The following is a 24,533-nucleotide window of genomic DNA, read 5'->3' as shown; positions in this document are numbered from 1 at the left end:
GTTATTCTACCATCAAATTATTCTCCATGTTATGATGTTCCATACTGGTCATCCTCTGTTGTTGTTTCTTCTTCCTAGGATGCTTAAGGATCAAGTGTCCAGCTTTGACTATGTGTAATGCTATGTGTGTAAAAAAAACCTGGTAACTCCAAGGCACCACTATCCGACTTCCACACAGGTATTAGAAATACCAAAGACTCCTATCCCTGGTGCTGTATGCCAACGTGGTTTAGGAGCACCCCTAGAGCGAGGCACGCCGACCATATGGCCCACAGAGTCATGATAGTCTAGGTGCCGTACCCTGCGCTTGTATCACACTATATAGCCACATTACATCAAAGCCTTAAAGTCAGGGGTGGTGTTGAGCCCCCCTGGGTAAATGGTACCTAGTCGGTACATCCATTGTGCCTCCCGTTGCAGAAGTATTTTACCTCTGTCTCCCCCTCTATCTAGTGGGGGTACATGATCAATAAGTGTGTATCTTATTGATGCCACCGAATGTCTGTATTCTGCACAGTGTCTCGCTACCGGTTGTTCCGATTCCCCGGGCTTGTGAGCCGACCTTATGGCATGCCGATGATTGGCCATCCTTTCTCTCAGGGTACCTGTCGTTTTACCGACATAATGCCAAGAGCATGGGCATACCAATAAGTAGATGACAAATGTGGTTGTACAGGTAATCGAATGTCGTATATGGAACTGCCTGTTGGTATGGGGATGGTTAAATATTCTGGTACTTATAAGTCCATTACAGGTAGTACATCCTAGGCATCGATAAGATCCTCTGATGTTGGTATGTGTCCTGGGATTATAACTTGCCTTTGAGTCAGTCTTGACTAATAAGTCTCGCAGACTTATAAGTCTCGCAGATTTGTACCCCTCCTGTACCCCTCCACATACCAACATCAGAGGATCTTATCGATGCCTAGGATGTACTGAAATGATTTTGAGTGAGTATGTCACTATTTAAGAGTTTGTTTGCTTTCACTTTATTCATGCTGATGAAGGAGGCAAGACCTCCGAAAACGTTACAGAAATAAAAGTAACTTGTTTATGAAAGTCCTGAGAGTGCATTTTCTTTTGGCTGCATATCTTCTACAACTTTGCACCCAGGCAGTTTTCCTCTGTGGGCGAGTTCTGGTGTTTTGGATACCTATATATATATATATATATATATATATATATTAACACACTCTAGAGCAGTGGAAATATTCTCTGGAATGATAAACCACAATTCACGAGGTGTGGCAGATGCCAGGAGAACGCTACCTACCAGAGTGCATAGTGCCTTCTGTAAAGTGTGGTGTAGAATGGATAATGGTCTGGGGCTGTTTTTTTTAGGGTTTGGGATGTAAAGGGTCATCTTAATGCCACAGGATACAAAGACATTTTAGACAATTGGGTGCTTCCAACATTGTGGCAAATCTGGAGAAGGTAATTTCCTGTTCCAGCATGACTGTGCCCCTGTACACAAAGTAATGCCCATGAATACATGGTTTGACTGGTTTGGTGTGGATGAACTAGAGTGGCCTACACAGATTCCTGACCTCAGCCTCATTGAACATCTTTGGGATGATTTGGAACGTCCAACATCGGCGCCTGACCTCACAAATGCTTTATGGGCTGAATGGGCACAAATTCCCACAGACACAGTCCATATTAATGGCAACTCCATAATTATGTCCATGGTTTTGTAATGGGGTGTCCAACAAGCTCATATAGGTATGATGGTCAGGTGTGTATACATATATTCAATCAGCAACTAAGCGCAGCTATTCCAATCAATCTTTTTTTCCAGAGCACCTCTTGAAAAGCTTTTTGAGTAGATTTATCTTGCTCTCCTTTTTGCCCCTGCACTGATCTATGCAATCACTGTGTAGGATGTTGAAGGGTCATGCAAACTGCAGCATATGTACTCCAAGCATGGGAGCAATGAAAAAAACACCACATTTTTCAGATGTAAATATGTCTGTGTGTGTATATATATATATATATATATATATATATATATATATATATATATATATATATATATATATATATATATATATATATATAACAACAATTAAAATTATGGGGAGGCGAAAAGTGAGTTTAAAATCCTCCACTAAATACAAAATATAGAGAAAATAACTCATTGTATAAACCATTTACAAATCTAAACAAGTCAGAAGACTTGCTATAAACCCAGAAACTCTCCGACTACACTGTTCCCAATGCAGCAAAGGAATCTGGGTAAGATATGCAAATGAGATTCACAATGACTCACCTTTTTACTTTTAGCCTGCTTTTTAAAGACAGACGTCCCTTTATGCCATAGCACTGCTGCATTACACAGCTTTTATGCTTACAGTGATTCTAACCAATCCCAGGACAGCTGGTTCGTGGTTATTGCCACTCATCAGCTGGGAGTAGGTTGAATCACTGCTTGGTAAAGTTCATTTCTGGGGGAAATTCAACAACAATTAAAATTATGGGGAGGCGAAAAGTGAGTTTAAAATCCTCCACTAAATACAAAATATAGAGAAAATAACTCATTGTATAAACCATTTACAAATCTAAACAAGTCAGAAGAATAGTTTTTTTTATAACTATTTTGATTTTTTTTTTTTTTAAACACTTCAACACAGGTATTTACACTATTTACTTTTCACTAATATTGACAACCATGTTTCATGTCACATTGTAATTATGCAGGGCACAGAACTGGATTTATCAATGTCTCAAAGCAAAAAAGCAATCTAGTTAAAACAAAAATCCCAACTGTTATTTAAATATTCATATTTGTGGCACAAAAGTACAGTGATGAAAGGCACAAGAGAAATGTCTGATATTTAGGGACAGTAGTAGTAACAGACAAAATACATTTTATCAGCAACATATATTTTGGTATGATCTAACCCCTACATGTAAATTTAAAGGGACAGTAAATAACTTGAGATTTTAATATAAATGGTTTAGTTATGCATCTTTAATATAAATGGTTTAGTTATAATCTTTGACATTTAGATAAAAGGGAGAAAATAATATATTTTACCTCATGTAATTATGGCTTTTCTAATTCTTAGAATTGAAAGAAACGGAAAAAACACCGCAGACTTCTGATGGGTAACCCTGCTACACATCTTTTCCTAATTAGCTCTAACAGAAAAAAAAAATCAATAAAATCAATATACTTTATACTAACAATTGCAGCAAAAAAATGTTAATTTGATTTAAAAAGTTAGATTTGGCTGATATGTAATTCTATAGCAAGACAACAGAAGTGTCTTGTAATTATAAGGTGTTTACTGTCCCTTTAAAGGGACACTGAACCCAAATGTTTTCTTTCATGATTCAGATAGAGCATGGAATTCTAAGCAACTTTCTAATTTACTCCTATTATCAATTTTTCTTTGTTCTCTTGCTATCTTTAAAAAAAAAAAAAGGCATCTAAGCTTCTTTTTTTTAGTTCAGACTTCTGGACAGCACTTTTTTATTGGTGGATGAATATATCCACCAATTAGCAAGGACAACCCAGGTTGTTCACCAAAAATGGGCCGGCATCTAAACTTACATTCTTGCATTTCAAATAAAGATACCAAGAGAATGAAGAAAATTTGATAATATGAGTAATTTAGAAAGTTGCTTTACATGTCATGCTCTATCTGAATCACGAAAGAAAAAATTTGGGTACAGTGTCCCTTTAAGTAACAGGGCTGATGGAAAATCTGTTTCTATAATAAATATGTAAAGTAAAGATGTGTGAATCTGTAAATGAGATTAGAATTGCTTTCTACGAGGGACAGCAAAAAAGAGCTAATCTGCATGACGGATGGACTCATATTTGTTATACTACAACACTATACATGAGTTATGTTTAATACAATTACATACTATTTATACTTTTCTAACTATTGCTAGATTTGTTGTGCTGTCTTGTATTGAACTGAGAAGACACATCCCAAATTACTGCTCCTTGATAAAGACTAGGGGGCCGATTTATCAGTGTCTGTCCGACATCAATGTCGGCATTTAACATTGCACAAGCAGTTCTGGTGAACTGCTTATGCAATGCCGCCTCCTGCAGATTCGCATGCCAATCGGCTGCTAGCAGGGGGTGGCAATCAACCCGATCGTATAGGATCGGGCAGATTGATGTCCGCAGCCTCAGAGGCAGCGGACCAGTTAAGGAGCAGCGGTCTTAAGACCGCCGCTTCATAACTGCTGTTTCTGGCGAAGTCTCCCGCAGAAACAGGGGCCATTTGGCCCTTGATCAATCGGCCCCTAGGGCTTCCATATTACCCTACCCTGTTTGTGTAGTGCTAGACTGTACTGGGTTTATTGCACAAAGTAGGCATCTGCAAGTAGGGTTCCCTCATTCCCATATACATATTCCATTCAAAATCATATATTCAAGTAGTAACAGAAATACCAATCGGCATATTTACCTATCTAGTAAATATCCTGTTATATTTATCATCTTTTTGGCCTATATTTCATTTCTAGATTTTCATATGTCCTATCTTCTACTAGTGTGACAAACACTGTAAAAGGCTGACTAGAAAATCTCATATGAACATCTCTGTAAAAAAGGACAATAATGTAGCTCAAAATGTACTTAAATCATTCACAAAATAAGGGATCTGTGAGCAGGTCAGCTGCCCTTTTTACTATCATCTGCATGGTAAAAAAACAACAGCGTATCAGCATCAACCGTTTACACTTTGTTTTACTGTGATCTTGCAAGATTTCATAGCAAACTTCCTTAAAGGGATAGTCAAAATTCAACTTTCATGATTCAGATAGGGCGTGTAATTTAAAAAAACTTTCCAATTGACTTTTATCATCAAATTTGCATTGTTCTTTTGTTTTTTTTTGTTAAAGGCTAAAACTAGGTAGGGTCATAAGCTGATTTCTAAGACTCTGCAGTCCACCTGATGTCTCACGGTCTGGCTCTGAATAGCTAATAACATTTACTGTTAGTTCACAAGTGCCATATAGATAACATTGTGCTCACTCCAGTGGAGTTATTTGAGTCAGCACTAAATGCCTGAAATGCAAGTCTGTCAAAAGATCTGAGATAAGGAGGCCGTCTGCAGATGCTTAGATACAAGGTAATCACAGAGGTAAAAAGTATATTAATATAACAGCGTTGGTTATGCAAATCCGGGGAATGTTAAATAAATGGATTATCTATCTTTTTAAACAATAACATTTTTGGTGTTGACTTTAAACTGAAAATGGGAACACAGTGACTGTGCCTGCACATGCCAGATGTACGCTCCCTTGCAAGTCCTGGCACAAGCATCCTGATAGCCCGATTGGTTGTTTAAAAAAATAAATTTTATATATATATATAATAAAACAGAGATGGTCAAATTATATTTTCTAGTCCTATTTTTGTAGGTATGTTGCATATGTTTTACCTTTTAACCCAAATGTAGTTGAACCCTCACTAGTAACTAAGTGATTATAATTACATATATTTTTTCTTTAGCTTGACTGCTAATATTGACTGGTTAATATTTTGGATGTCCCGATATACAGTATGATTCACCACCACCCAAGACGGACATTGAAAGAAGAGCACATATCTCATACAGTATATTATAAGTTTTGTTACAATTCTATCCACAATCCCACCATAAGAGTCTTAAAGGAACATGAAAGGTAACAGCATGCTGGTGCTGTACTGTTTCTGTGCACACACACACACACACACACAAAAATGTTATAATGAAGTGGCCTACAGTTGCTTCATTCGACTATCTGCTCCAAGTTTGGAGTACAAGTTGACACTTTTTTATGACAAACATCAGTTTGAATGTATTTATAATAATTTGACATACCAGCTGCAGAGTTTAAAATGTTTGGAAAATATACATATACTTTCTTTGTATATGAAATAACTGCCTCTGCTAATTAAAACCACAACCATAATCAAATGAGCTGAGCATACAGAGAGAGCAAACCTAATTATTTTTTTTTCTCTAGGTGTACACAAATTCTTCCTTAAAGGGACATTATACACTCATTTTTTCTTAGCATAAATGTCTTGTAGATGATCTATTTATATAGCCCATAAAGTTTTAAAAAAAAATAAATGTATAGTTTTTCTTATTTTTAAATAACATTGCTCTGATTTTCAGACTCCTAACCAAGCCCCAAAGTTTTATGTGAATACTGTCGGCTACCTTCTCCAGCTTGCTCCTGTTTGTGTAAAGGGTCTTTTCATATGCAAAAGAAGGGGGAGGGGGGGGGAAGTGTCTTATTTGCCACTTGCAGCGGGCTTTCCAGCTACGTTTTCAACAGAGCCAAACTGACAGCTTCTAAGTAAGTTTTTAAACAGTTTTATACTGGATTTTTATATCAGTATCTGTGCATCTTATTCTTTATAGTAGTCAGTGTCTATTACATGCAGTTATATGAAAATGAGTGTATACTGTCCCTTTAATTTATAGCTCTATACACAGTAAGATCAATACTTAGGAAAATTAGTTTTTTTGAAAATTAACATTTCTCTTGTAAGTCCACGGATTCATCCATACTTGTGGGATATTCTCCTTCCTAACAGGAAGTGGCAAAGAGAGCACCCACAGCAGAGCTGTCTATATAGCTCCTCCCCTAGCTCCGCCCCCCCAGTCATTCTCTTTGCCTGCTTAACTGCTAGGAAGGGTAAAGTGAGTGTGGTGACAAAAATAAAACAAATAAATTGAGGACCAAACAAAATAATTTTCGTTCCTTTCGGAACTTCAAGGGTGGTCCCGCTTCAGCTTCCCCTGCTGCAAAGCAAGAGGGGAATTTTGCCCAATCCAAGTCAGTCTGGAGACCTAACCAGGCTTGGAACAAGGGTAAACAGGCCAAGAAGCCTGCAGCTGCCTCTAAGACAGCATGAAGGGGTAGCCCCCGATCCGGGACCGGATCTAGTAGGGGGCAGACTCTCTCTTCGCTCAGGCTTGGGCAAGAGATGTCCATGATTCCTGGGCTTTAGAAATTGTGTTCCAGAGATATCTTCTGGACTTCAAAGACTCTCCCCCAAGGGGGAGGTTTCACATTTCTCAATTGTCTGCAAACCAGACAAAGAGAGAGGCGTTCTTATGCTGTGTAGAAGACCTACATACCATGGGAGTGATCTGCCCAGTTCCAAAAGCGGAACAAGGGCTAGGGTTTTACTCAAACCTGTTTGTGGTTCCCAAAAAAGAGGGAACTTTCAGACCAATCTTGGATCTCAAAATTCTAAACAAATTCCTCAGAGTACCATCATTCAAGATGGAGACTATTTGGACTATTCTGCCATTGATCCAGGAGGGTCAATATATGACTACCGTGGACTTAAAGGATGCGTATCTACACATCCCTATTCACAGAGATCATCATCAATTCCTCAGATTCGCCTTTCTAGACAGGCATTTTCAGTTTGTGGCCCTTCCCTTCGGGTTGGCCACGGCTCCCAGAATTTTCACAAAGGTGCTAGGGTCCCTTTTAGCGGCTCTAAGACCGCGGGGCATAGCAGTGGCGCCTTATCTAGACGACCTCTTAATTCAGGCATCAACTTTCCAGCTAGCCAAGTCTCACATGGACATTGTGTTGGCTTTTCTGAGATCTCACGGGTGGAAGGTGAACATAAAAAAGAGTTCTCTCTTCCCTCTCACAAGAGTTCCCTTCCTAGGGACTCTGATAGACTAGGTAGAAATGAAAATATTTGTGACAGAGGTCAGAAAGTTGAAACTCTTAACCACTTGCCAAGCTCTTCATTCCATTCCATGGCCATCAGTGGCTCAGTGTATGGAGGTAATCGGACTCATGGTAGCGGCAATGGACATAGTCCCTTTTGCCCGCCTACACCTCAGACCACTGCAACTATGCATTATCAAGCAGTGGAATTGGGATTATGCAGGTTTATCTCCTCAACTGCATCTGGACCAGGAGACCAGAGACTCTCTTCTCTGGTGGTTGTCTCAGGACCACCTGTCTCAGAGAATGTGTTTCCGCAGGCCAGAGTGGCTCATAGTAACAACAGATGCCAGCCTGCTAGGCTGGGGTGCAGTCTGGAACTCCCTGAAAGCACAGGGCTTATGGTCTCGGGAGGAAACTCTCCTCCCAATAAACATTCTAGAACTGAGAGCGATATTCAAAGCGCTTCAGGCGTGGCCTCAGCTAGCTGCGGCCAAATTCATCAGATTTCAGTCGGACAACATCACGACTGTGGCTTATATCAATCATCAAGTAGGAACACGGAGTTCTCTAGCAATGATGGAGGTAACCAAAATAATCAGATTGGCGGAGGATCACTCTTGCCATCTCTCAGCAATCCATATCCCAGGGGTAGAGAACTGGGAGGCGGATTTCCTAAGTCGTCAGACTTTTCATCCGGGGGAGTGGGAGCTCCATCCTGAGGTATTTGCCCAGCTTACTCAGCTATGGGGCACACCAGAATTGGATCTGATGGCGTCCCGGCAGAACGCCAAACTTCCTCGTTATGGGTCCAGGTCCCGGGATCCCCAGGCGGTACTGATAGATGCTCTAGCAGTGCCCTGGTCCTTCAATCTGGCCTATGTATTTCCACCGTTTCCTCTCCTTTCACGTCTCCTTGCCAGAATCAAGCAGGAGAGAGCTTCGGTGATTCTGATAGCACCTGCGTGGCCACACAGGACTTGGTATGCAGACCTAGTGAAAACAACAGGGTAGGTATAAGATACAACGCTCAAATCTCAAATGCTATTCCCAAAAGGTAAGTGCACCTCCTAACATCAAACCAAAATAGACAAAGAACAAGGGGATATGGGAAAGCGCAGTAAAAAAACAGCATATGAGAGGTAAAGAACTTTATAAGGAATGGAGATTACACAAGCTTATAATAAAAGTTTATAAATGTATTACAAATATTTGTATTACAATAAGCGATGCCGGCATCTGATACAAAGTAAAATAGTACAATTAAAATAGGATAAGGATCAACATATAATGTAAAACATCAGTGTGTAATGATGTAAGTTATGAGCAAATTTCTACATGTTTCAGCCTAGTCAGGCCTTTATCAAAGGTGATAAAGGCCTGACTAGGCTGAAACGCGTAGAAATTTGCTCATAACTTGTGAAAATAAGTAGTAGGTAAGGTGGTTGAGACCAACTCTAATTCACAGAGTTGTTTTTCTCTTGGAAATACCATCATACCCATGATCTACTTTCTTATGTCCAGCACTGGAATCTGAATAATATGGACGCTGTTACAAACTTTACTTGCAATACATCTGCTTGACTTACATATGCGGTAGGTGCGGTGCATTGAGCCACTTTAATATATGAATTGACTCTATATGCGTAATTCCCACCCATGACCCACATTTGTTAAAAGCAGTCTGATTCATTTTAACTTCAAAGAAACGAAGTTTGTCGTTGCCTACTATTACTCCTGCAATTTGACCTCCTGACTGGAACAGGCCCACAGCACGGGACATCCCGCAAATACGGCTGTGAAAGTGTCTTTGAAATTTAACTCACAGTCATTGGATACAAGGCAGAAGATTCTGCAAGTTTTTCGCTGTTTTATAAACAACGCAGAGGGAATCACCCAAGTTATACCTGCATTCATATAAACAGCTGGACCAAACACTCTAATCACTGGCCTGATTGTGTTAAGGACGGTAACATTGACTCTGTTTCAATTTTAACATTGTGTTATTTTGCAACATATATTTTTTAAGCTACTTACATCATTACACACTGATGTTTTACATTATATGTTGATCCTTATCCTATTTTAATTGTACTATTTTACTTTGTATCAGATGCCGGCATCGCTTATTATAATACAAATATTTGTAATACATTTATAAACTTTTATTATAAGCTTGTGTAATCTCCATTCCTTATAAAGTTCTTTACCTCTCATATGCTGTTTTTTACAGCGCGTTCCCATATCCCCTTGTTCTTTATGCAGACCTAGTGGACATGTCATCGGTTCCACCGTGGATTCTGCCAATGAGGCAGGACCTTCTAATCCAAGGTCCTTTCAACCATCCAAATATAATTTCTCTGCGCCTGACTGCTTGGAGATTGAACGCCTGATTTCATCAAAGCGTGGTTTCTCTGAGTCGGTCATTGATACCCTGATTCAGGCTAGAAAGCCTGTCACCAGGAAAATCTATCATAAGATTTGGTGTAAATATTTTTATTGGTGTGAATCCAAGGGTTACTCATGGAGTAAGATTAGGATTCCTAGAATATTGTCTTTTCTCCAAGAAGGATTGGAGAAGGGATTATCAGCTAGTTCCTTAAAAGGACAGATTTCTGCATTGTCTATTCTTTTACACAAGCGTCTGGCAGATGTTCCAGACGTTCAAGCGTTTAGTCAGGCTTTAGTCAGAATCAAGCCTGTATTCAAACCTGTTGCTCCACCATGGAGCTTAAACTTAGTTCTTAAAGTTCTTCAAGGGGTTCCGTTTGAACCTATGCATTCCATAGATATTAAGCTTCTATCTTGGATAGTTCTGTTTTTAGTAGCTATCTCTTCGGCTCGAAGAGTTTCTGAGTTATCTGCTTTACAGTGTGACTCACCTTATCTTGTTTTCCATGCAGATAAGGTGGTTTTACGTACCAAACCTGGATTGCTTCCTAAGGTTGTTTCTAATAGGAATTTCAATCAAGAAATTGTTGTTCCTTCACTGTGTCCTAATCCTTCTTCGAAGAAGGAACGTCTGTTGCACAATCTTGATGTCGTTCGTGCTTTAAAGTTCTACTTGCAAGCAACCAAAGATTTCCGTCAAACATCTTCATTGTTTGTTGTCTATTCTGGTAAGCGGAGAGGTCAAAAGGCTACGGCTACCTCTCTTTCTTTTTGGATGAAAAGCATCATCCGTTTGGCTTATGAGACTGCTGGACAGCAGCCTCCTGAAAGAATTACTGCTCATTCTACTAGAGCAGTGGCTTCCACATGGGCTTTTAAAAATGAGGCTTCTGTTGAACAGATTTGTAAGGCGGCGACTTGGTCTTCGCTTCATACTTTTTCCAAATTTTCCAAATTCGATACTTTTGCTTCTTCGGAGGCTATTTTTGGGAGAAAGGTTCTACAAGCAGTGGTGCCTTTCGTTTAAGGTACCTGTCTTGTCCCTCCCTTCATCCGTGTCCTAAAGCTTTGGTATTGGTATCCCACAAGTATGGATGAATCCGTGGACTCGATACATCTTACAAGAGAAAACAGAATTTATGCTTACCTGATAAATTTCTTTCTCTTGTGATGTATCGAGTCCACGGCCCGCCCTGTCTGTTTAAGACAGGTAATATATTTTTATTTTAAAAACTTCAGTCACCTCTGCACCCTATAGTTTCTCCTTTTTCTTCCTATCCTTCGGGCGAATGACTGGGGGCGCGGAGCTAAGGCAGCAGCTATATAGACAGCTCTGCTGTGGGTGCTCTCTTTGCCACTTCCTGTTAGGAAGGAGAATATCCCACAAGTATGGATGAATCTGTGGACTCGATACATCACAAGAGAAAGAAATTTATCAGGTAAGCATAAATTCTGTTTTTATTACCTCTCTGTATTCAGTATAGGTGGTGATGCAACAGGCAAAACGTGTTTTCAAATGACAAAATAATTTAATACACTCCAGCAAGTAAAATGGATTGTTGAGAATACAGTAAAGGGGAGAAAACAATCACAGTACACGGTTCCTTTCACGCAAGCAGCTGACGACTGTCTGTTACTTAAAGCTGCATACTGGCACATAGAATACATTGTGATTCTGGGGCACGTTATATCTATGTAGTATGTCTTCTATGCTGAAATATATGGTATTACAGTTCGGGATTTTTTGAGTTACCTATAAAAATTAATGCATCAAAATATGTAAGAAAGTTAAGTATGTCTATTGAAATGATGTCACAGAAACGCTGCTGGTCTTGTATATTTTTTTCTGTTTTTGCATAATAAGTAAAATATTTATCATTTTGGTATAGTTTATTTCCCACACGTCAGATGAAAAGAAATGGTTGGCACATACATATTACATAAGTGTGCAGAGACTGCAGACATGTTAGGATTTAAAAAGCTTTTAAAGAAATCATTAACATGACTGAGCCTGACAGAGTGACCTATGTTCGCACAGGGATCGTTAAAGGGACACAAGTCCTTATTAACAGCAAGTAAATATGAATTATACTTATATCTACAAAAACCCTCTTGTCATTTAGAAAGCACTAATGGCATTACTGCCTTTAGCATTTTCCACTGCCCAGAAATGTATTCCATGCTTTACACTCATCAGTTCCAGGTTGTCTAGGAGCGTGGAGGTAGCTGATGTGGAGTCGTGCACAAAACTACTTGTATGGGCAGCAGTGGAAACACTGGAGACAAGTGATGGTTTTGGTTCTGTCTATAGAAGAAGAGTCAGTCATATGTACCGTGCTGTGTGGGATATGCATAAAGGTTTATTGTATGGACCAATTAAGCTTACACTCTACAGAACATATGGGCAGACATGTTGGGCCTATGGTTCTTATCTGCTACCAACATCTCTGTTAGATATTTGTAAAGGAACTTTATGTCCTTTTAAATTCTGGCATGTTCATGGACCTTGAGGAATGGAATTGGTTACTGCTATATTACATATGTGTTGCTGGAACATTAAAAACCTCTTGGCTTTCTAATATTTAATAAACATTTTCCCTTTTGTGTGGGACATTGTGAGAAATTCATTGATGTAAAAGTTATATATATTCTTACAGCCATAATGGGTCAGGAAAGAATTTGTGCTCCAAACTGAAGAGTGATGTAGTACTTTTATATCAAATAAAATAGGGTAGTGTGCATGGAGCATTTTACTGATCTGGTAAGTGTATGTTTTATATTCAATTTGTCTGAAACTTAGAATTTCACAACTATATTCTTCCTGTAAGATAACTAGTCAAAAATGAAGAATTAGCTAGCAGTTTTTGTGACTCAGGGATAACTTTGACTAGTAATGTTCTCCCCTTTAATATGTTAACAATGGTCCATTTTACCTGCTGGATTGTATTTCGTTGTTTGAAAACATCTGCTTTACCTTTATTTTTAATTAGTTGGTTATTCCCATAGTTACTACCACTTATACTGAAAATATGAATGACAAACATAGTCTCTGTAGAAAAGCTCTGTTAACAGGAGACATCAGCACTAATTCATTTACCAGTGTTTGGCAGTAGAGTTTTTTTTGTATCTGAAATAGCATAATTAGTATTTAAAGGGACACTATACCCAAACATTTTCTTTCATGATTAAGGTAGAGAATACAACTTTAAACAATATTCCAATTTACTTCTATTACCTAATTTGCTTCATTCTTTAGATATACTTTAATGAAGAAATAGCAATGCACAAGGTGAACCAATCACAGGAGGCATCTATGTGCAGCTACCAATCAGCAGCTACTAAGCATATCTAGATATGCTTTTAAGCAAAGAATATCAAGAGAATGAAGCAAAATAGATAATAGAAGTAAATTAGAAAGTTGTTTATAATTGTATGCTCTTTCTAAATCATGAAAGAAAAAATTTGGGTTTCATGTCCCTTTAAATACCTTTACTATTAGGCTATGCTTTAACATAGATAAAATTAGCAGGTGTGCTTTACCTGCATGCTCAGTCATTTTTTTATGGGCATGTCCTTGAGAACAACAGGTGATGGCTTTACTGAGCTAAACTCGCTATTTTAAATACAAAAATAAACATGAAGGATCACATTTCCATACATTTAATATGCTGATATATATATATATATATATATATATATAACAAGACATTTGGAACACAATGGGAAATATTTTTTATAGTCAAGTGTCCCTTTAATATATTGGATCCTTTGATCTCCTACTTATCTGTTCTTTGTATATTATATATAGATAATTGAACCATGGCTATATGTTTTATTTTAAGTATTTTTTATTTTATTGCTCATGATTTTCTTACTTACAGAAGACTGCTATCTTCAGATTAGAAATGAGTTTTACAATATTTAACTTTAAGGGACTGGGAAGATTTAAATAGTTATTTAAAGGGATACTAAACCCAATTTTTTTCTTTTGTGATTTAGATAGAGCATGCAATTTTAAGCAACTTTCTAATTTACTCCTATTATCACTTTTTCTTTGTTCTCTTGCTATCTTTATTTGAAAAAGGCATCTAAGCTAAGGAGCCAGACAATGTTTGGTCCAGCAGACTGGACAGCACTTGTTTATTGGTAGGTGAATTTATCCACCAATCAGCAAGAACAACCCAGGTTGTTCACCAAAAATGGGCCAGCTTCTAAACTTACATTCTTGCTTTTCAAATAAAGATACCAAGAGAATGAAGAAAATTTGATAATAGGAGTAAATTAGAAAGTTGCTTAAAATTGCATGCTCTATCTGAATCACGAAACAAAACATTTGGGTTCAGTGTCCTATTAAATATAACAAGTGAAAGTTTAAATAGTGCGCACAAATAGCCAAATTAATTTCACCCTGCTTTTGCCTTCTCAAAGAACCAGTCTTTAGAAAACAATAATTTAAACTGAAATTAAATATATCTTATGTAAAATATCAACTGCCACAGTCAGGCCTCCATATCAGAAAAGTATATAGAGAAAAGTGCCTTATTGTTGAAGGAGAAAATATAAATGAAACATTCATCTACATAGCTGAACAGAAATGTCAGTTCCATTGTGGTCTGCATTTCAAATGATCATAAAAGTCCTTATAAAATGTAAAAGGGTGGTAAATATATGTTTTAGGCATCTTGTAGCATTTATTAGTGTTTCTGAAAGTATTACCAAGGTTTGTAATGTTTCATTAAGATCTTATTCCCCCTTTGGCTGCCAATTCACCTATGCCCCCCTCCCAAAAAAAAATAAAATAAAGGCAATACAGCCAATCATAATCCATGCTGCCTGCCTAATGAAAATAAACAAACGTGCTTCATAAAGTTAACTCCCTCTTTATGTAACATGTTTTACAATAGTAATAAGATATTATAGGGACTTTTATGCCAATTTAAATAAGCAATATATTATGCTAAATTTAGGCACTTCACAATTATAACAATAAAGGTTAACATTTAAAAAAAACATAATTTATGCTTACCTGATAAATTCCTTTCTTCTGTAGTGTGATCAGTCCACGGGTCATCATTACTTCTGGGATATTACTCCTCCCCAACAGGAAGTGCAAGAGGATTCACCCAGCAGAGCTGCATATAGCTCCTCCCCTCTACGTCACCCCCAGTCATTCGACCAAGGACCAACGAGAAAGGAAAAGCCAAGGGTGAAGTGGTGACTGGAGTATAAATTAAAAAATATTTACCTGCCTTAAAAACAGGGCGGGCCGTGGACTGATCACACTACAGAAGAAAGGAATTTATCAGGTAAGCATAAATTATGTTTTCTTCTGTTAAATGTGATCAGTCCACGGGTCATCATTACTTCTGGGATACCAATACCAAAGCAAAAGTACACGGATGACGGGAGGGATAGGCAGGCTCTTTATACAGAAGGAACCACTGCCTGAAGAACCTTTCTCCCAAAAATAGCCTCCGATGAAGCAAAAGTGTCAAATTTGTAAAATTTGGAAAAAGTATGAAGCGAAGACCAAGTTGCAGCCTTGCAAATCTGCTCAACAGAGGCCTCATTCTTGAAGGCCCAAGTGGAAGCCACAGCTCTAGTAGAATGAGCTGTAATTCTTTCAGGAGGCTGCTGTCCAGCAGTCTCATAAGCTAAACGAATTATGCTACGAAGCCAAAAAGAAAGAGAGGTAGCAGAAGCTTTTTGACCTCTCCTCTGCCCAGAGTAAACGACAAACAGAGAAGACGTTTGTCGAAATTCCTTAGTTGCCTGTAAGTAAAATTTTAGAGCACGGACTACATCCAGGTTGTGCAGTAGACGTTCCTTCTTCGAAGAAGGATTTGGGCACAAGGAAGGAACAACAATCTCTTGATTGATATTCCTGTTAGTAACTACCTTAGGTAAGAACCCAGGTTTAGTACGCAGAACTACCTTATCCGAATGAAAAATCAAATACGGAGAATCACAATGTAAGGCTGATAATTCAGAGACTCTTCGAGCCGAGGAAATAGCCATTAAAAATAGAACTTTCCAAGATAACAACTTTATATCAATGGAATGAAGGGGTTCAAACGGAACGCCCTGTAAAACATTAAGAACAAGGTTTAAACTCCATGGTGGAGCAACAGTTTTAAACACAGGCTTAATCCTGGCCAAAGCCTGACAAAAAGCCTGGACGTCAGGAACTTCTGACAGACGTTTGTGTAACAGAATGGACAGAGCTGAGATCTGTCCCTTTAATGAACTAGCAGATAAACCCTTTTCTAAACCTTCTTGTAGAAAAGACAATATCCTAGGAATCCTAACCTTACTCCAAGAGTAACATTTGGATTCACACCAATATAGGTATTTACGCCATATCTTATGGTAAATCTTTCTGGTAACAGGCTTCCTAGCCTGTATTAAGGTATCAATAACTGACTCAGAAAACCCACGTCTTGATAAAATCAAGCGTTCAATTTCCAAGCAGTCAGCTTCAGAGAAGTTAGATTTTGATGTTTGAAGGGACCCTGTATCAGAAGGTCCTGTTTCAGAGGTAGAGACCAAGGTGGACAGGATGACATGTCCACCAGGTCTGCATACCAAGTCCTGCGTGGCCACGCAGGAGCTATTAGAATCACTGATGCTCTCTCTTGTTTGATTCTGGCAATCAATCGAGGAAGCATCGGGAAGGGTGGAAACACGTAAGCCATCCTGAAGTCCCAAGGTGCTGTCAGGGCATCTATCAGGACTGCTCCTGGATCCCTGGATCTGGACCCGTAACGAGGAAGCTTGGCGTTCTGTCGAGACGCCATGAGATCTATCTCTGGTTTGCCCCAACGTCAAAGTATTTGGGCAAAGACCTCCGGATGGAGTTCCCACTCCCCCGGATGAAAAGACTGACGACTTAAGAAATCCGCCTCCCAGTTCTCCACTCCCGGGATGTGGATTGCTGACAGGTGGCAAGAGTGAGACTCTGCCCAGCGAATTATCTTTGATACTTCCATCATAGCTAGGGAGCTTCTTGTCCCTCCCTGATGGTTGATGTAAGCTACAGTCGTGATGTTGTCCGACTGAAACCTGATGAACCCCCGAGTTGTCAACTGGGGCCAAGCCAGGAGGGCATTGAGAACTGCTCTCAATTCCAGAATGTTTATTGGCAGGAGACTCTCCTCCTGACTCCATTGTCCCTGAGCCTTCAGAGAATTCCAGACGGCACCCCAACCTAGAAGGCTGGCGTCTGTTGTTACAATTGTCCAGTCTGGTCTGCTGAATGGCATCCCCCTGGACAGATGTGGCCGAGAAAGCCACCATAGAAGAGAATTTCTGGTCTCTTGATCCAGATTCAGAGAAGGGGATAAGTCTGAGTAATCCCCATTCCACTGACTTAGCATGCACAGTTGCAGTGGTCTGAGGTGTAAGCGTGCAAAGGGTACTATGTCCATTGCCGCTACCATTAAGCCGATTACCTCCATGCATTGAGCCACTGACGGGTGTTGAATGGAATGAAGGGTGCGGCAAGCACTTTGAAGTCTTGTTAGCCTGTCCTCTGTCAGGTAAATCTTCATTTCTACAGAATCTATAAGAGTCCCCAGGAAGGGAACTCTTGTGAGTGGAACGAGTGAACTTTTCTTTTCGTTCACCTTCCATCCATGTGACCTTAGAAATGCCAGTACTAACTCTGTATGAGACTTGGCAGTTTGAAAGCTTGAAGCTTGAATCAGAATGTCGTCTAGGTATGGAGCTACCGAGATTCCCTGCGGTCTTAGTACCGCCAGAAGAGCACCCAGAACCTTTGTGAAGATTCTTGGAGCTGTAGCCAATCCGAATGGAAGAGCCACAAACTGGTAATGCCTGTCTAGGAAGGCAAACCTTAGGTACCGGTAATGATCTTTGTGAATCGGTATGTGAAGGTAGGCATCTTTTAAATCTACAGTGGTCATGTACTGACCCTCTTGGATCATAGGTAAAATTGTCCGAATAGTCTCCATCTTGAACGATGGGACTCTTAGGAATTTGTTTAGGATCTTTAAGTCCAGGATTGGTCTGAAAGTTCCCTCTTTGTTGGGAACCACAAACAGATTTGAGTAAAACCCCTGTCCCTGTTCCAATCGTGGAACAGGTAACAAGAGCTCTTGTACGCAGCGTAGAAACGCCTCTTTCTTTGTCTGGATTGTTGACAACCTTGACAGATGAAATCTCTCTCTTGGAGGAGAGTATTTGAAGTCCAGAAGGTATCCCTGAGATATTATCTCTAGCGCCCAGGGATCCTGGACATCTCTTGCCCAAGCCTGGGCGAAGAGAGAAAGTCTGCCCCCCACTAGATCCGATCCCGGATCGGGGGCCCTCAATTCATGCTGTTTTAGGGGCAGCAGCAGGTTTCCTGGTCTGCTTGCCCTTGTTCCAGGACTGGTTAGGTTTCCAGCCTTGTCTGTAGCGAGCAACTGCTCCTTCCTGTTTTGGTGCAGAGGAAGTTGATGCTGCTCCAGCTTTGAAATTACGAAAGGAACGAAAATTAGACTGTCTAGCCTTATCTTTGGCTTTGTCCTGAGGCAGGGCATGGCCTTTACCTCCTGTAATGTCAGCGATAATCTCTTTCAACCCGGGCCCGAATAAGGTCTGCCCTTTGAAAGGTATATTAAGCAATTTAGACTTAGAAGTAACATCAGCTGACCAGGATTTTAGCCACAGCGCCCTGCGTGCCTGAATGGCGAATCCTGAATTCTTCGCCGTAAGTTTAGTAAGATGTACTACGGCCTCCGAAATGAATGAATTAGCTAGTTTAAGGACTCTAAGCCTGTCCGTAATGTCGTCCAGAGTAGCTGAACTAATGTTCTCTTCCAGAGACTCAATCCAGAATGCCGCTGCAGCCGTGATCGGCGCAATGCATGCAAGGGGTTGCAATATAAAACCTTGTTGAACAAACATTTTCTTAAGGTAACCCTCTAATTTTTTATCCATTGGATCTGAAAAAGCACAGCTATCCTCCACCGGGATAGTGGTACGCTTAGCTAAAGTAGAAACTGCTCCCTCCACCTTAGGGACCGTTTGCCATAAGTCCCGTGTGGTGGCGTCTATTGGAAACATTTTTCTAAATATCGGAGGGGGTGAGAACGGCACACCGGGTCTATCCCACTCCTTAGTAACAATTTCAGTAAGTCTCTTAGGTATAGGAAAAACCTCAGTACTCGCCGGTACCGCAAAATATTTATCCAACCTACACATTTTCTCTGGTATTGCAACTGTGTTACAATCATTCAGAGCCGCTAACACCTCCCCTAGTAATACACGGAGGTTTTCCAGTTTAAATTTAAAATTTGAAATATCTGAATCCAGTCTGTTTGGATCAGAACCGTCACCCACAGAATGAAGTTCTCCGTCCTCATGTTCTGCCACCTGTGACGCAGTGTCTGACATGGCCCTAATATTATCAGCGCACTCTGTTCTCACCCCAGAGTGATCACGCTTACCTCTTAGTTCTGGTAATTTAGCCAAAACTTCAGTCATAACAGTAGCCATATCCTGTAATGTGATTTGTAATGGCCGCCCAGATGTACTCGGCGCTACAATATCACGCACCTCCCGATCGGGAGATGCAGGTACTGACACGTGAGGCGAGTTAGTCGGCATAACTCTCCCCTCGTTGTTTGGTGAAATTTGTTCAATTTGTACAGATTGACTTTTATTTAAAGTAGCATCAATACAGTTAGTACATAAATTTCTATTGGGCTCCACTTTGGCATTGCAACAAATGACACAGGTATCATCCTCTGAATCAGACATGTTTAACACACTAGCAAATAAACTTGCAACTTGGAATACAATTCAATTAGAATAATATTAAAAACGTACTGTGCCTTTAAGAAGCACAGAAGATCTATGACAGTTGAAAATTAATAAATTGAAAACAGTTATAGTGTAAACAACACAACTTTAGCAAAGGTTTAATCCCATTAGCAAAGATAACAAATTCTGAAATCAGGAAACAAATTACAGAATAAACGTTTTTTATCTCAGTCAACTATAATTCTCACAGCTCTGCTGAGAGAAATTACCTCCCTCAAAATAAGTTTTGAAGACCCCTGAGCTCTGTAGAGATGAACCGGATCATGCAGGAAATACCATGAGCTGCTGACTGAAATATTTGATGCGTAGCAAAAGCGCCAAAAAACGGCCCCTCCCCCTCACACACAACAGTGAGAGAGAACAGAAACTGTCAGAAAAAAGATTAAGCAACTGCCAAGTGGAAAAATAGTGCCCAAACATTTATTCACTCAGTACCTCAGCAAATGAAAACGATTTTACATTCCAGCAAAAACGTTAAACATAATTTCTAGTTAATAAACAGCTTTATGTACTTCTTACAGTGTAATTCTAGTGAAGTACCATTCCCCAGAATACTGAAGTGTAAAGTATACATTACATGACATTATATCGGTATGGCAGGATTTTCTCATCAATTCCATTGTCAGAAAATAAAAGCTGCTACATACCTTTATGCAGATTCATCTGCCCGCTGTCCCCTGATCTGAAGTTTACCTCTCCTCAGATGGCCGAGAAACAGCAATATGATCTTAACTACTCCGGCTAAAATCATAGCAAAAACTCTGGTAGATTCTTCTTCAAACTCTGCCAGAGAGGTAATAACACACTCCGGTGCTATTTTAAAATAACAAACTTTTGATTGAAGATATAAAACTAAGTATAATCACCATAGTCCTCTCACACATCCTATCTAGTCGTTGGGTGCAAGAGAATGACTGGGAGTGACGTAGAGGGGAGGAGCTATATGCAGCTCTGCTGGGTGAATCCTCTTGCACTTCCTGTTGGGGAGGAGTAATATCCCAGAAGTAATGATGACCCGTGGACTGATCACACTTAACAGAAGAAATATATTATTACCAACATGTATGTATTTAAAGGAATATCATATGAGCCTGCACTGGTGGGTATATACTTTGAATGACAGATTACAAGTGGAGGGGAGCGTTATTTAACACTCCTGCTCGAGCGTTAACTGCACTAGAAGAAAGTTTTTTGCGCACGTTGGGTTGCACTTGTATTACAAGTTGAAAGCAAACTGTTTTCGCTCATGCACTCACCCGATACGCATAAAAAAAAAATCTGAACTTACAATATCGTGCGTAAGTCAATGGAGCAAAAATTGTTGGGGGGGGAAACGAAAACCCTACTTGCGCACAAACCCGATTGCATATGAGGTGCGTTAACCGTGCGTGAAAATATGAATATTACACATTCCAATGTTCTTCACAAAGAATAATATGTTCTATTTACTTATAAATACATATTGCTACATATATTTGATGGTATTTTGGTACAATATATATCTTTACATATACAGTATATATACATATGTGTGTATATATATATATATATATATATATATATATATATATACACACACATACATAATTATATATAGGTATATACAGATATATATAGGAATATGTTCTAAGTATTAATAAATACTTAGAACATATTCTGCTATGTGCAGAACATTGGAATGTGAAATATTTACAGTAAATACATAGTTAAAACCTTTATTTAATATGAATATTGCATAAATATGCTTGTACATGTTTTCATCTACTTGACTGTAAAGGGCACACACACATATACAGGGCTCAAAATGTCAAATCCTAAGCTACTAGCCAGGACAAAATGTTACCACTTCTAATGCCACCCAAACCACACCTATTACTTCACCCCCTCTTTGCATATGTTAAGCCATTGTGAAATAGTTTGTAATATTATTTTTATTTCATACCATAAAAAAATTATGTTACATACAGTAATAAATTAACAAAAACAAGCTCATAGCAGTTAGAAAAATCAACTAGAGGTTCTGAAGAAGACAACAGCTGGATAGGAAAAGAAGTTGTTGAACATAGAGAGTGCTGAAAGTCATGGAAGGTCATAGCAGACCTGGATAGATATATATTTTTTTTATAATTATCATCTCCCTTTTTGCACTTAACTATCTTTTTCAACTCCCTTCTCTCTCTATTTTTAGCCTCTCACTTTCTCTTTCAGGCCATATCTTCTCTTTACACTCTTTTCCCTTTCATTTATCTCTTCACTCTATTTTTCTTTATTCTCTCTTAACTCTACCTTCTCACTCTCATTTTTCCCCTGCAATCTCTCTCTCTCTGCCCTGTTCACCCTCTCAGTAGTAACAGTCTAGGCACTAATGGGGTCCCTAGAGGTATAACATACCCTTGCACTTTCATGGCGATATCATATCCCTTTAGATAATAGTTTTAGCACATAGCCCAAAATGTGTGTTTGTCAGTGCTGCAATAGGAATGTACATTCTGCAAATACAATGTGCCAACTTTGCTACTCACAACATGCCACCAGACTTATGACTCAACATTCACTAATTAACTTTCACTCGCCACCATTAAATTTCCACTCGCCAATGGCGAGTGGAAATTTTGAACCCTGGTATATATATATATATATATATATATGATAGAAATAAAAAAGATCAGCGCTAGAAGTTTATGAGTGTGCTGTTGGTCTTAATATATCTTCCCATCCACTACTGGAAAATATATGTATATGCAGGACCCTTGCTAGTTAAGCATCAAACAGTCTCATTCAGTCAAGTATGGCAAGTCTATGGATGTATATTGTTCATTAATATCCACAATGCTAGTTCCTGTGTGCTGTGGAGGAGTAGGCTGCTCGTCTGAGAGAAGAAGAAAGATCCCCCGCAGGGCAAGGTTCCTCTTAGTGATCTAGAAGAGTGTGAGACAAAACAAGCGCCCAGAGGCACACTTCGTGTAGTACGTTTAGATAAATAACTTATACTTTAACAGTTGGAAAAAATCCGCTCTCACCTGATTCAACCTCAGCTTATGAGGTATGTAATAAGCGCTTCTGTTTATATACTCAGGTCTCGTATCGCCCTCCTATAGGTCCTCAGGTCTCCAGTTCCTCCTTGGAGTCTGCAGAGTGTTCCTGGATCTCTGCAGCCTATATCTAGAAGGGGACTTGCATTCAATCTTGGACGATCACATGAAGAGGACCTCCTTGTTGCCGAAGACTGCCCCCCGCCGGAAGACTGCTCTGCACCTCCGGGAAGAAGATAGAATGTGACCCTGCGATAGAGGAAGATGGATCCGCCTGGATGAAGACTTTGCTCCGTCTGGGCTGGGTGGCGTGCAGTAACCAAAGGAAATTTTGAACCCTGGTATATATATATATATATATATATGCGTGTGTGTACTTACATATATAGTGAGCACAGATTTTTACTAACCAATTAGAATGTGAGGGAGTGTATAAGTGCTCCACAGGAAAAGGAACAAGTGTGTCTATGAATAAGGCCTTTTGGGGCCAAAACGCGTCAGCCTATACTGTTTTGGAATAAAGTTTGAAGATTTTACCAGTACCGGCATTTCTTGAACTACTTACATATATGCACATATAAATACATATGTACACACACACACATTTTTATATATATATATATATATATATATATATATATATATATATATATATATATATATATATATATATATATATATATATATATATATACCCAAAACAGCCTTATGATTAAAAAATAATAAAAACAAAACTGAAAAACATGGGAGGCTTTAGTATAGTGTATTTTATCTCCTACCAAACTGTCTGCAGCCAACAGCTTCAAATACTGTATTGTAATGATGTTTAAACTCTGTAGATAAATTCAAAGCCCACAAAGAACAGGTATTCTTATAGCCAGGACCAATTCTCTCTAGAGTTGATAATAATTTCAGAGTATGAAGATAAAGGGTACAATTGCACTGAATCAGAGAACAGAGGCATGAACTTTTAATGAGCTGATAAACTGTAAAGTCTGGGGAAGAGTTGGTGAATAACAAATAAGATTCACCTTATGCTATTAAAGGGACAGTCAAGTCAAAATTAAACTTTTGTGATTCAGATAGGGGATGTAATTTTAAACAACTACCTAATCTACTTGTATCATCAAATTTGCTTTGTTCTGTTAGTATTCCTTGTTAACAGCTAATATGCTCATTTCTAAGACGTTGAAGGCCACCATTTTGATAGATTATCACAGTTAGTTCAGATTGTGCTCACTCTTGTAGAGTTATTTATGAGTCAGCACTGATTAGTGAAAATGCAAGTCTGTCAAAGTACTGAGCTAAAGGACAGTCTGCAGATGCTTAGATACAAGGTAATCACAGAGGTAAAAAGTGTATTAACGTAAGAGTGTTGGTTGTTCAAAACTGGAGAATCGGTAATAAAGGGATTATCTTTTTAAATAATAACAATTTCAAGTAGACTGTCCCTTCAAGTCAAAAGGGTCCAAACCCATTAAGCCTTAATTGTAACCAATTTACAAGCTAATAACGAGTGAGAAACACCTTTGCAGAAAGTGTATTCTTCAAAATCAAGCTATTGCTGCAGGTATTCAAGACTTGGTAGAGAAACAGATCATTTGGCAAAAGAATGGGGACCTTTGA

The 24,533-nt window shown here is 39.0% G+C and overlaps 1 protein-coding gene across 4 annotated transcripts in view; it reads left to right on the top strand.

The window, feature by feature from the left end:
• Window positions 1-23,449, top strand: part of UNC50 (unc-50 inner nuclear membrane RNA binding protein) — a 71,106-nt gene extending 47,657 nt beyond the window's left edge. Inside the window, exons 7-8 of one of the 4 annotated variants that reach the window (XM_053707702.1) lie at window positions 3,069-3,108; window positions 22,974-23,083. In XM_053707702.1, the coding sequence (XP_053563677.1) occupies window positions 3,069-3,074 (6 nt within the window). In that variant the 3' untranslated portion in view covers window positions 3,075-3,108; window positions 22,974-23,083. Of the gene's footprint in view, window positions 1-3,068; window positions 3,190-5,529; window positions 5,710-22,973 lie in introns of those variants that run through there. The other 3 variants (XM_053707701.1, XM_053707699.1, XM_053707700.1) reach the window with 3 other exon arrangements.
• Window positions 23,450-24,533: the final 1,084 nt, after the last annotated feature.

The sequence above is a fragment of the Bombina bombina genome, chromosome 3, assembly GCF_027579735.1.
Source record: "Bombina bombina isolate aBomBom1 chromosome 3, aBomBom1.pri, whole genome shotgun sequence".
Taxonomy (NCBI): domain Eukaryota; kingdom Metazoa; phylum Chordata; class Amphibia; order Anura; family Bombinatoridae; genus Bombina; species Bombina bombina.
Note: the sequence above shows the minus strand (reverse complement) of the source record. Positions and strands in the feature narration are given on the sequence as shown.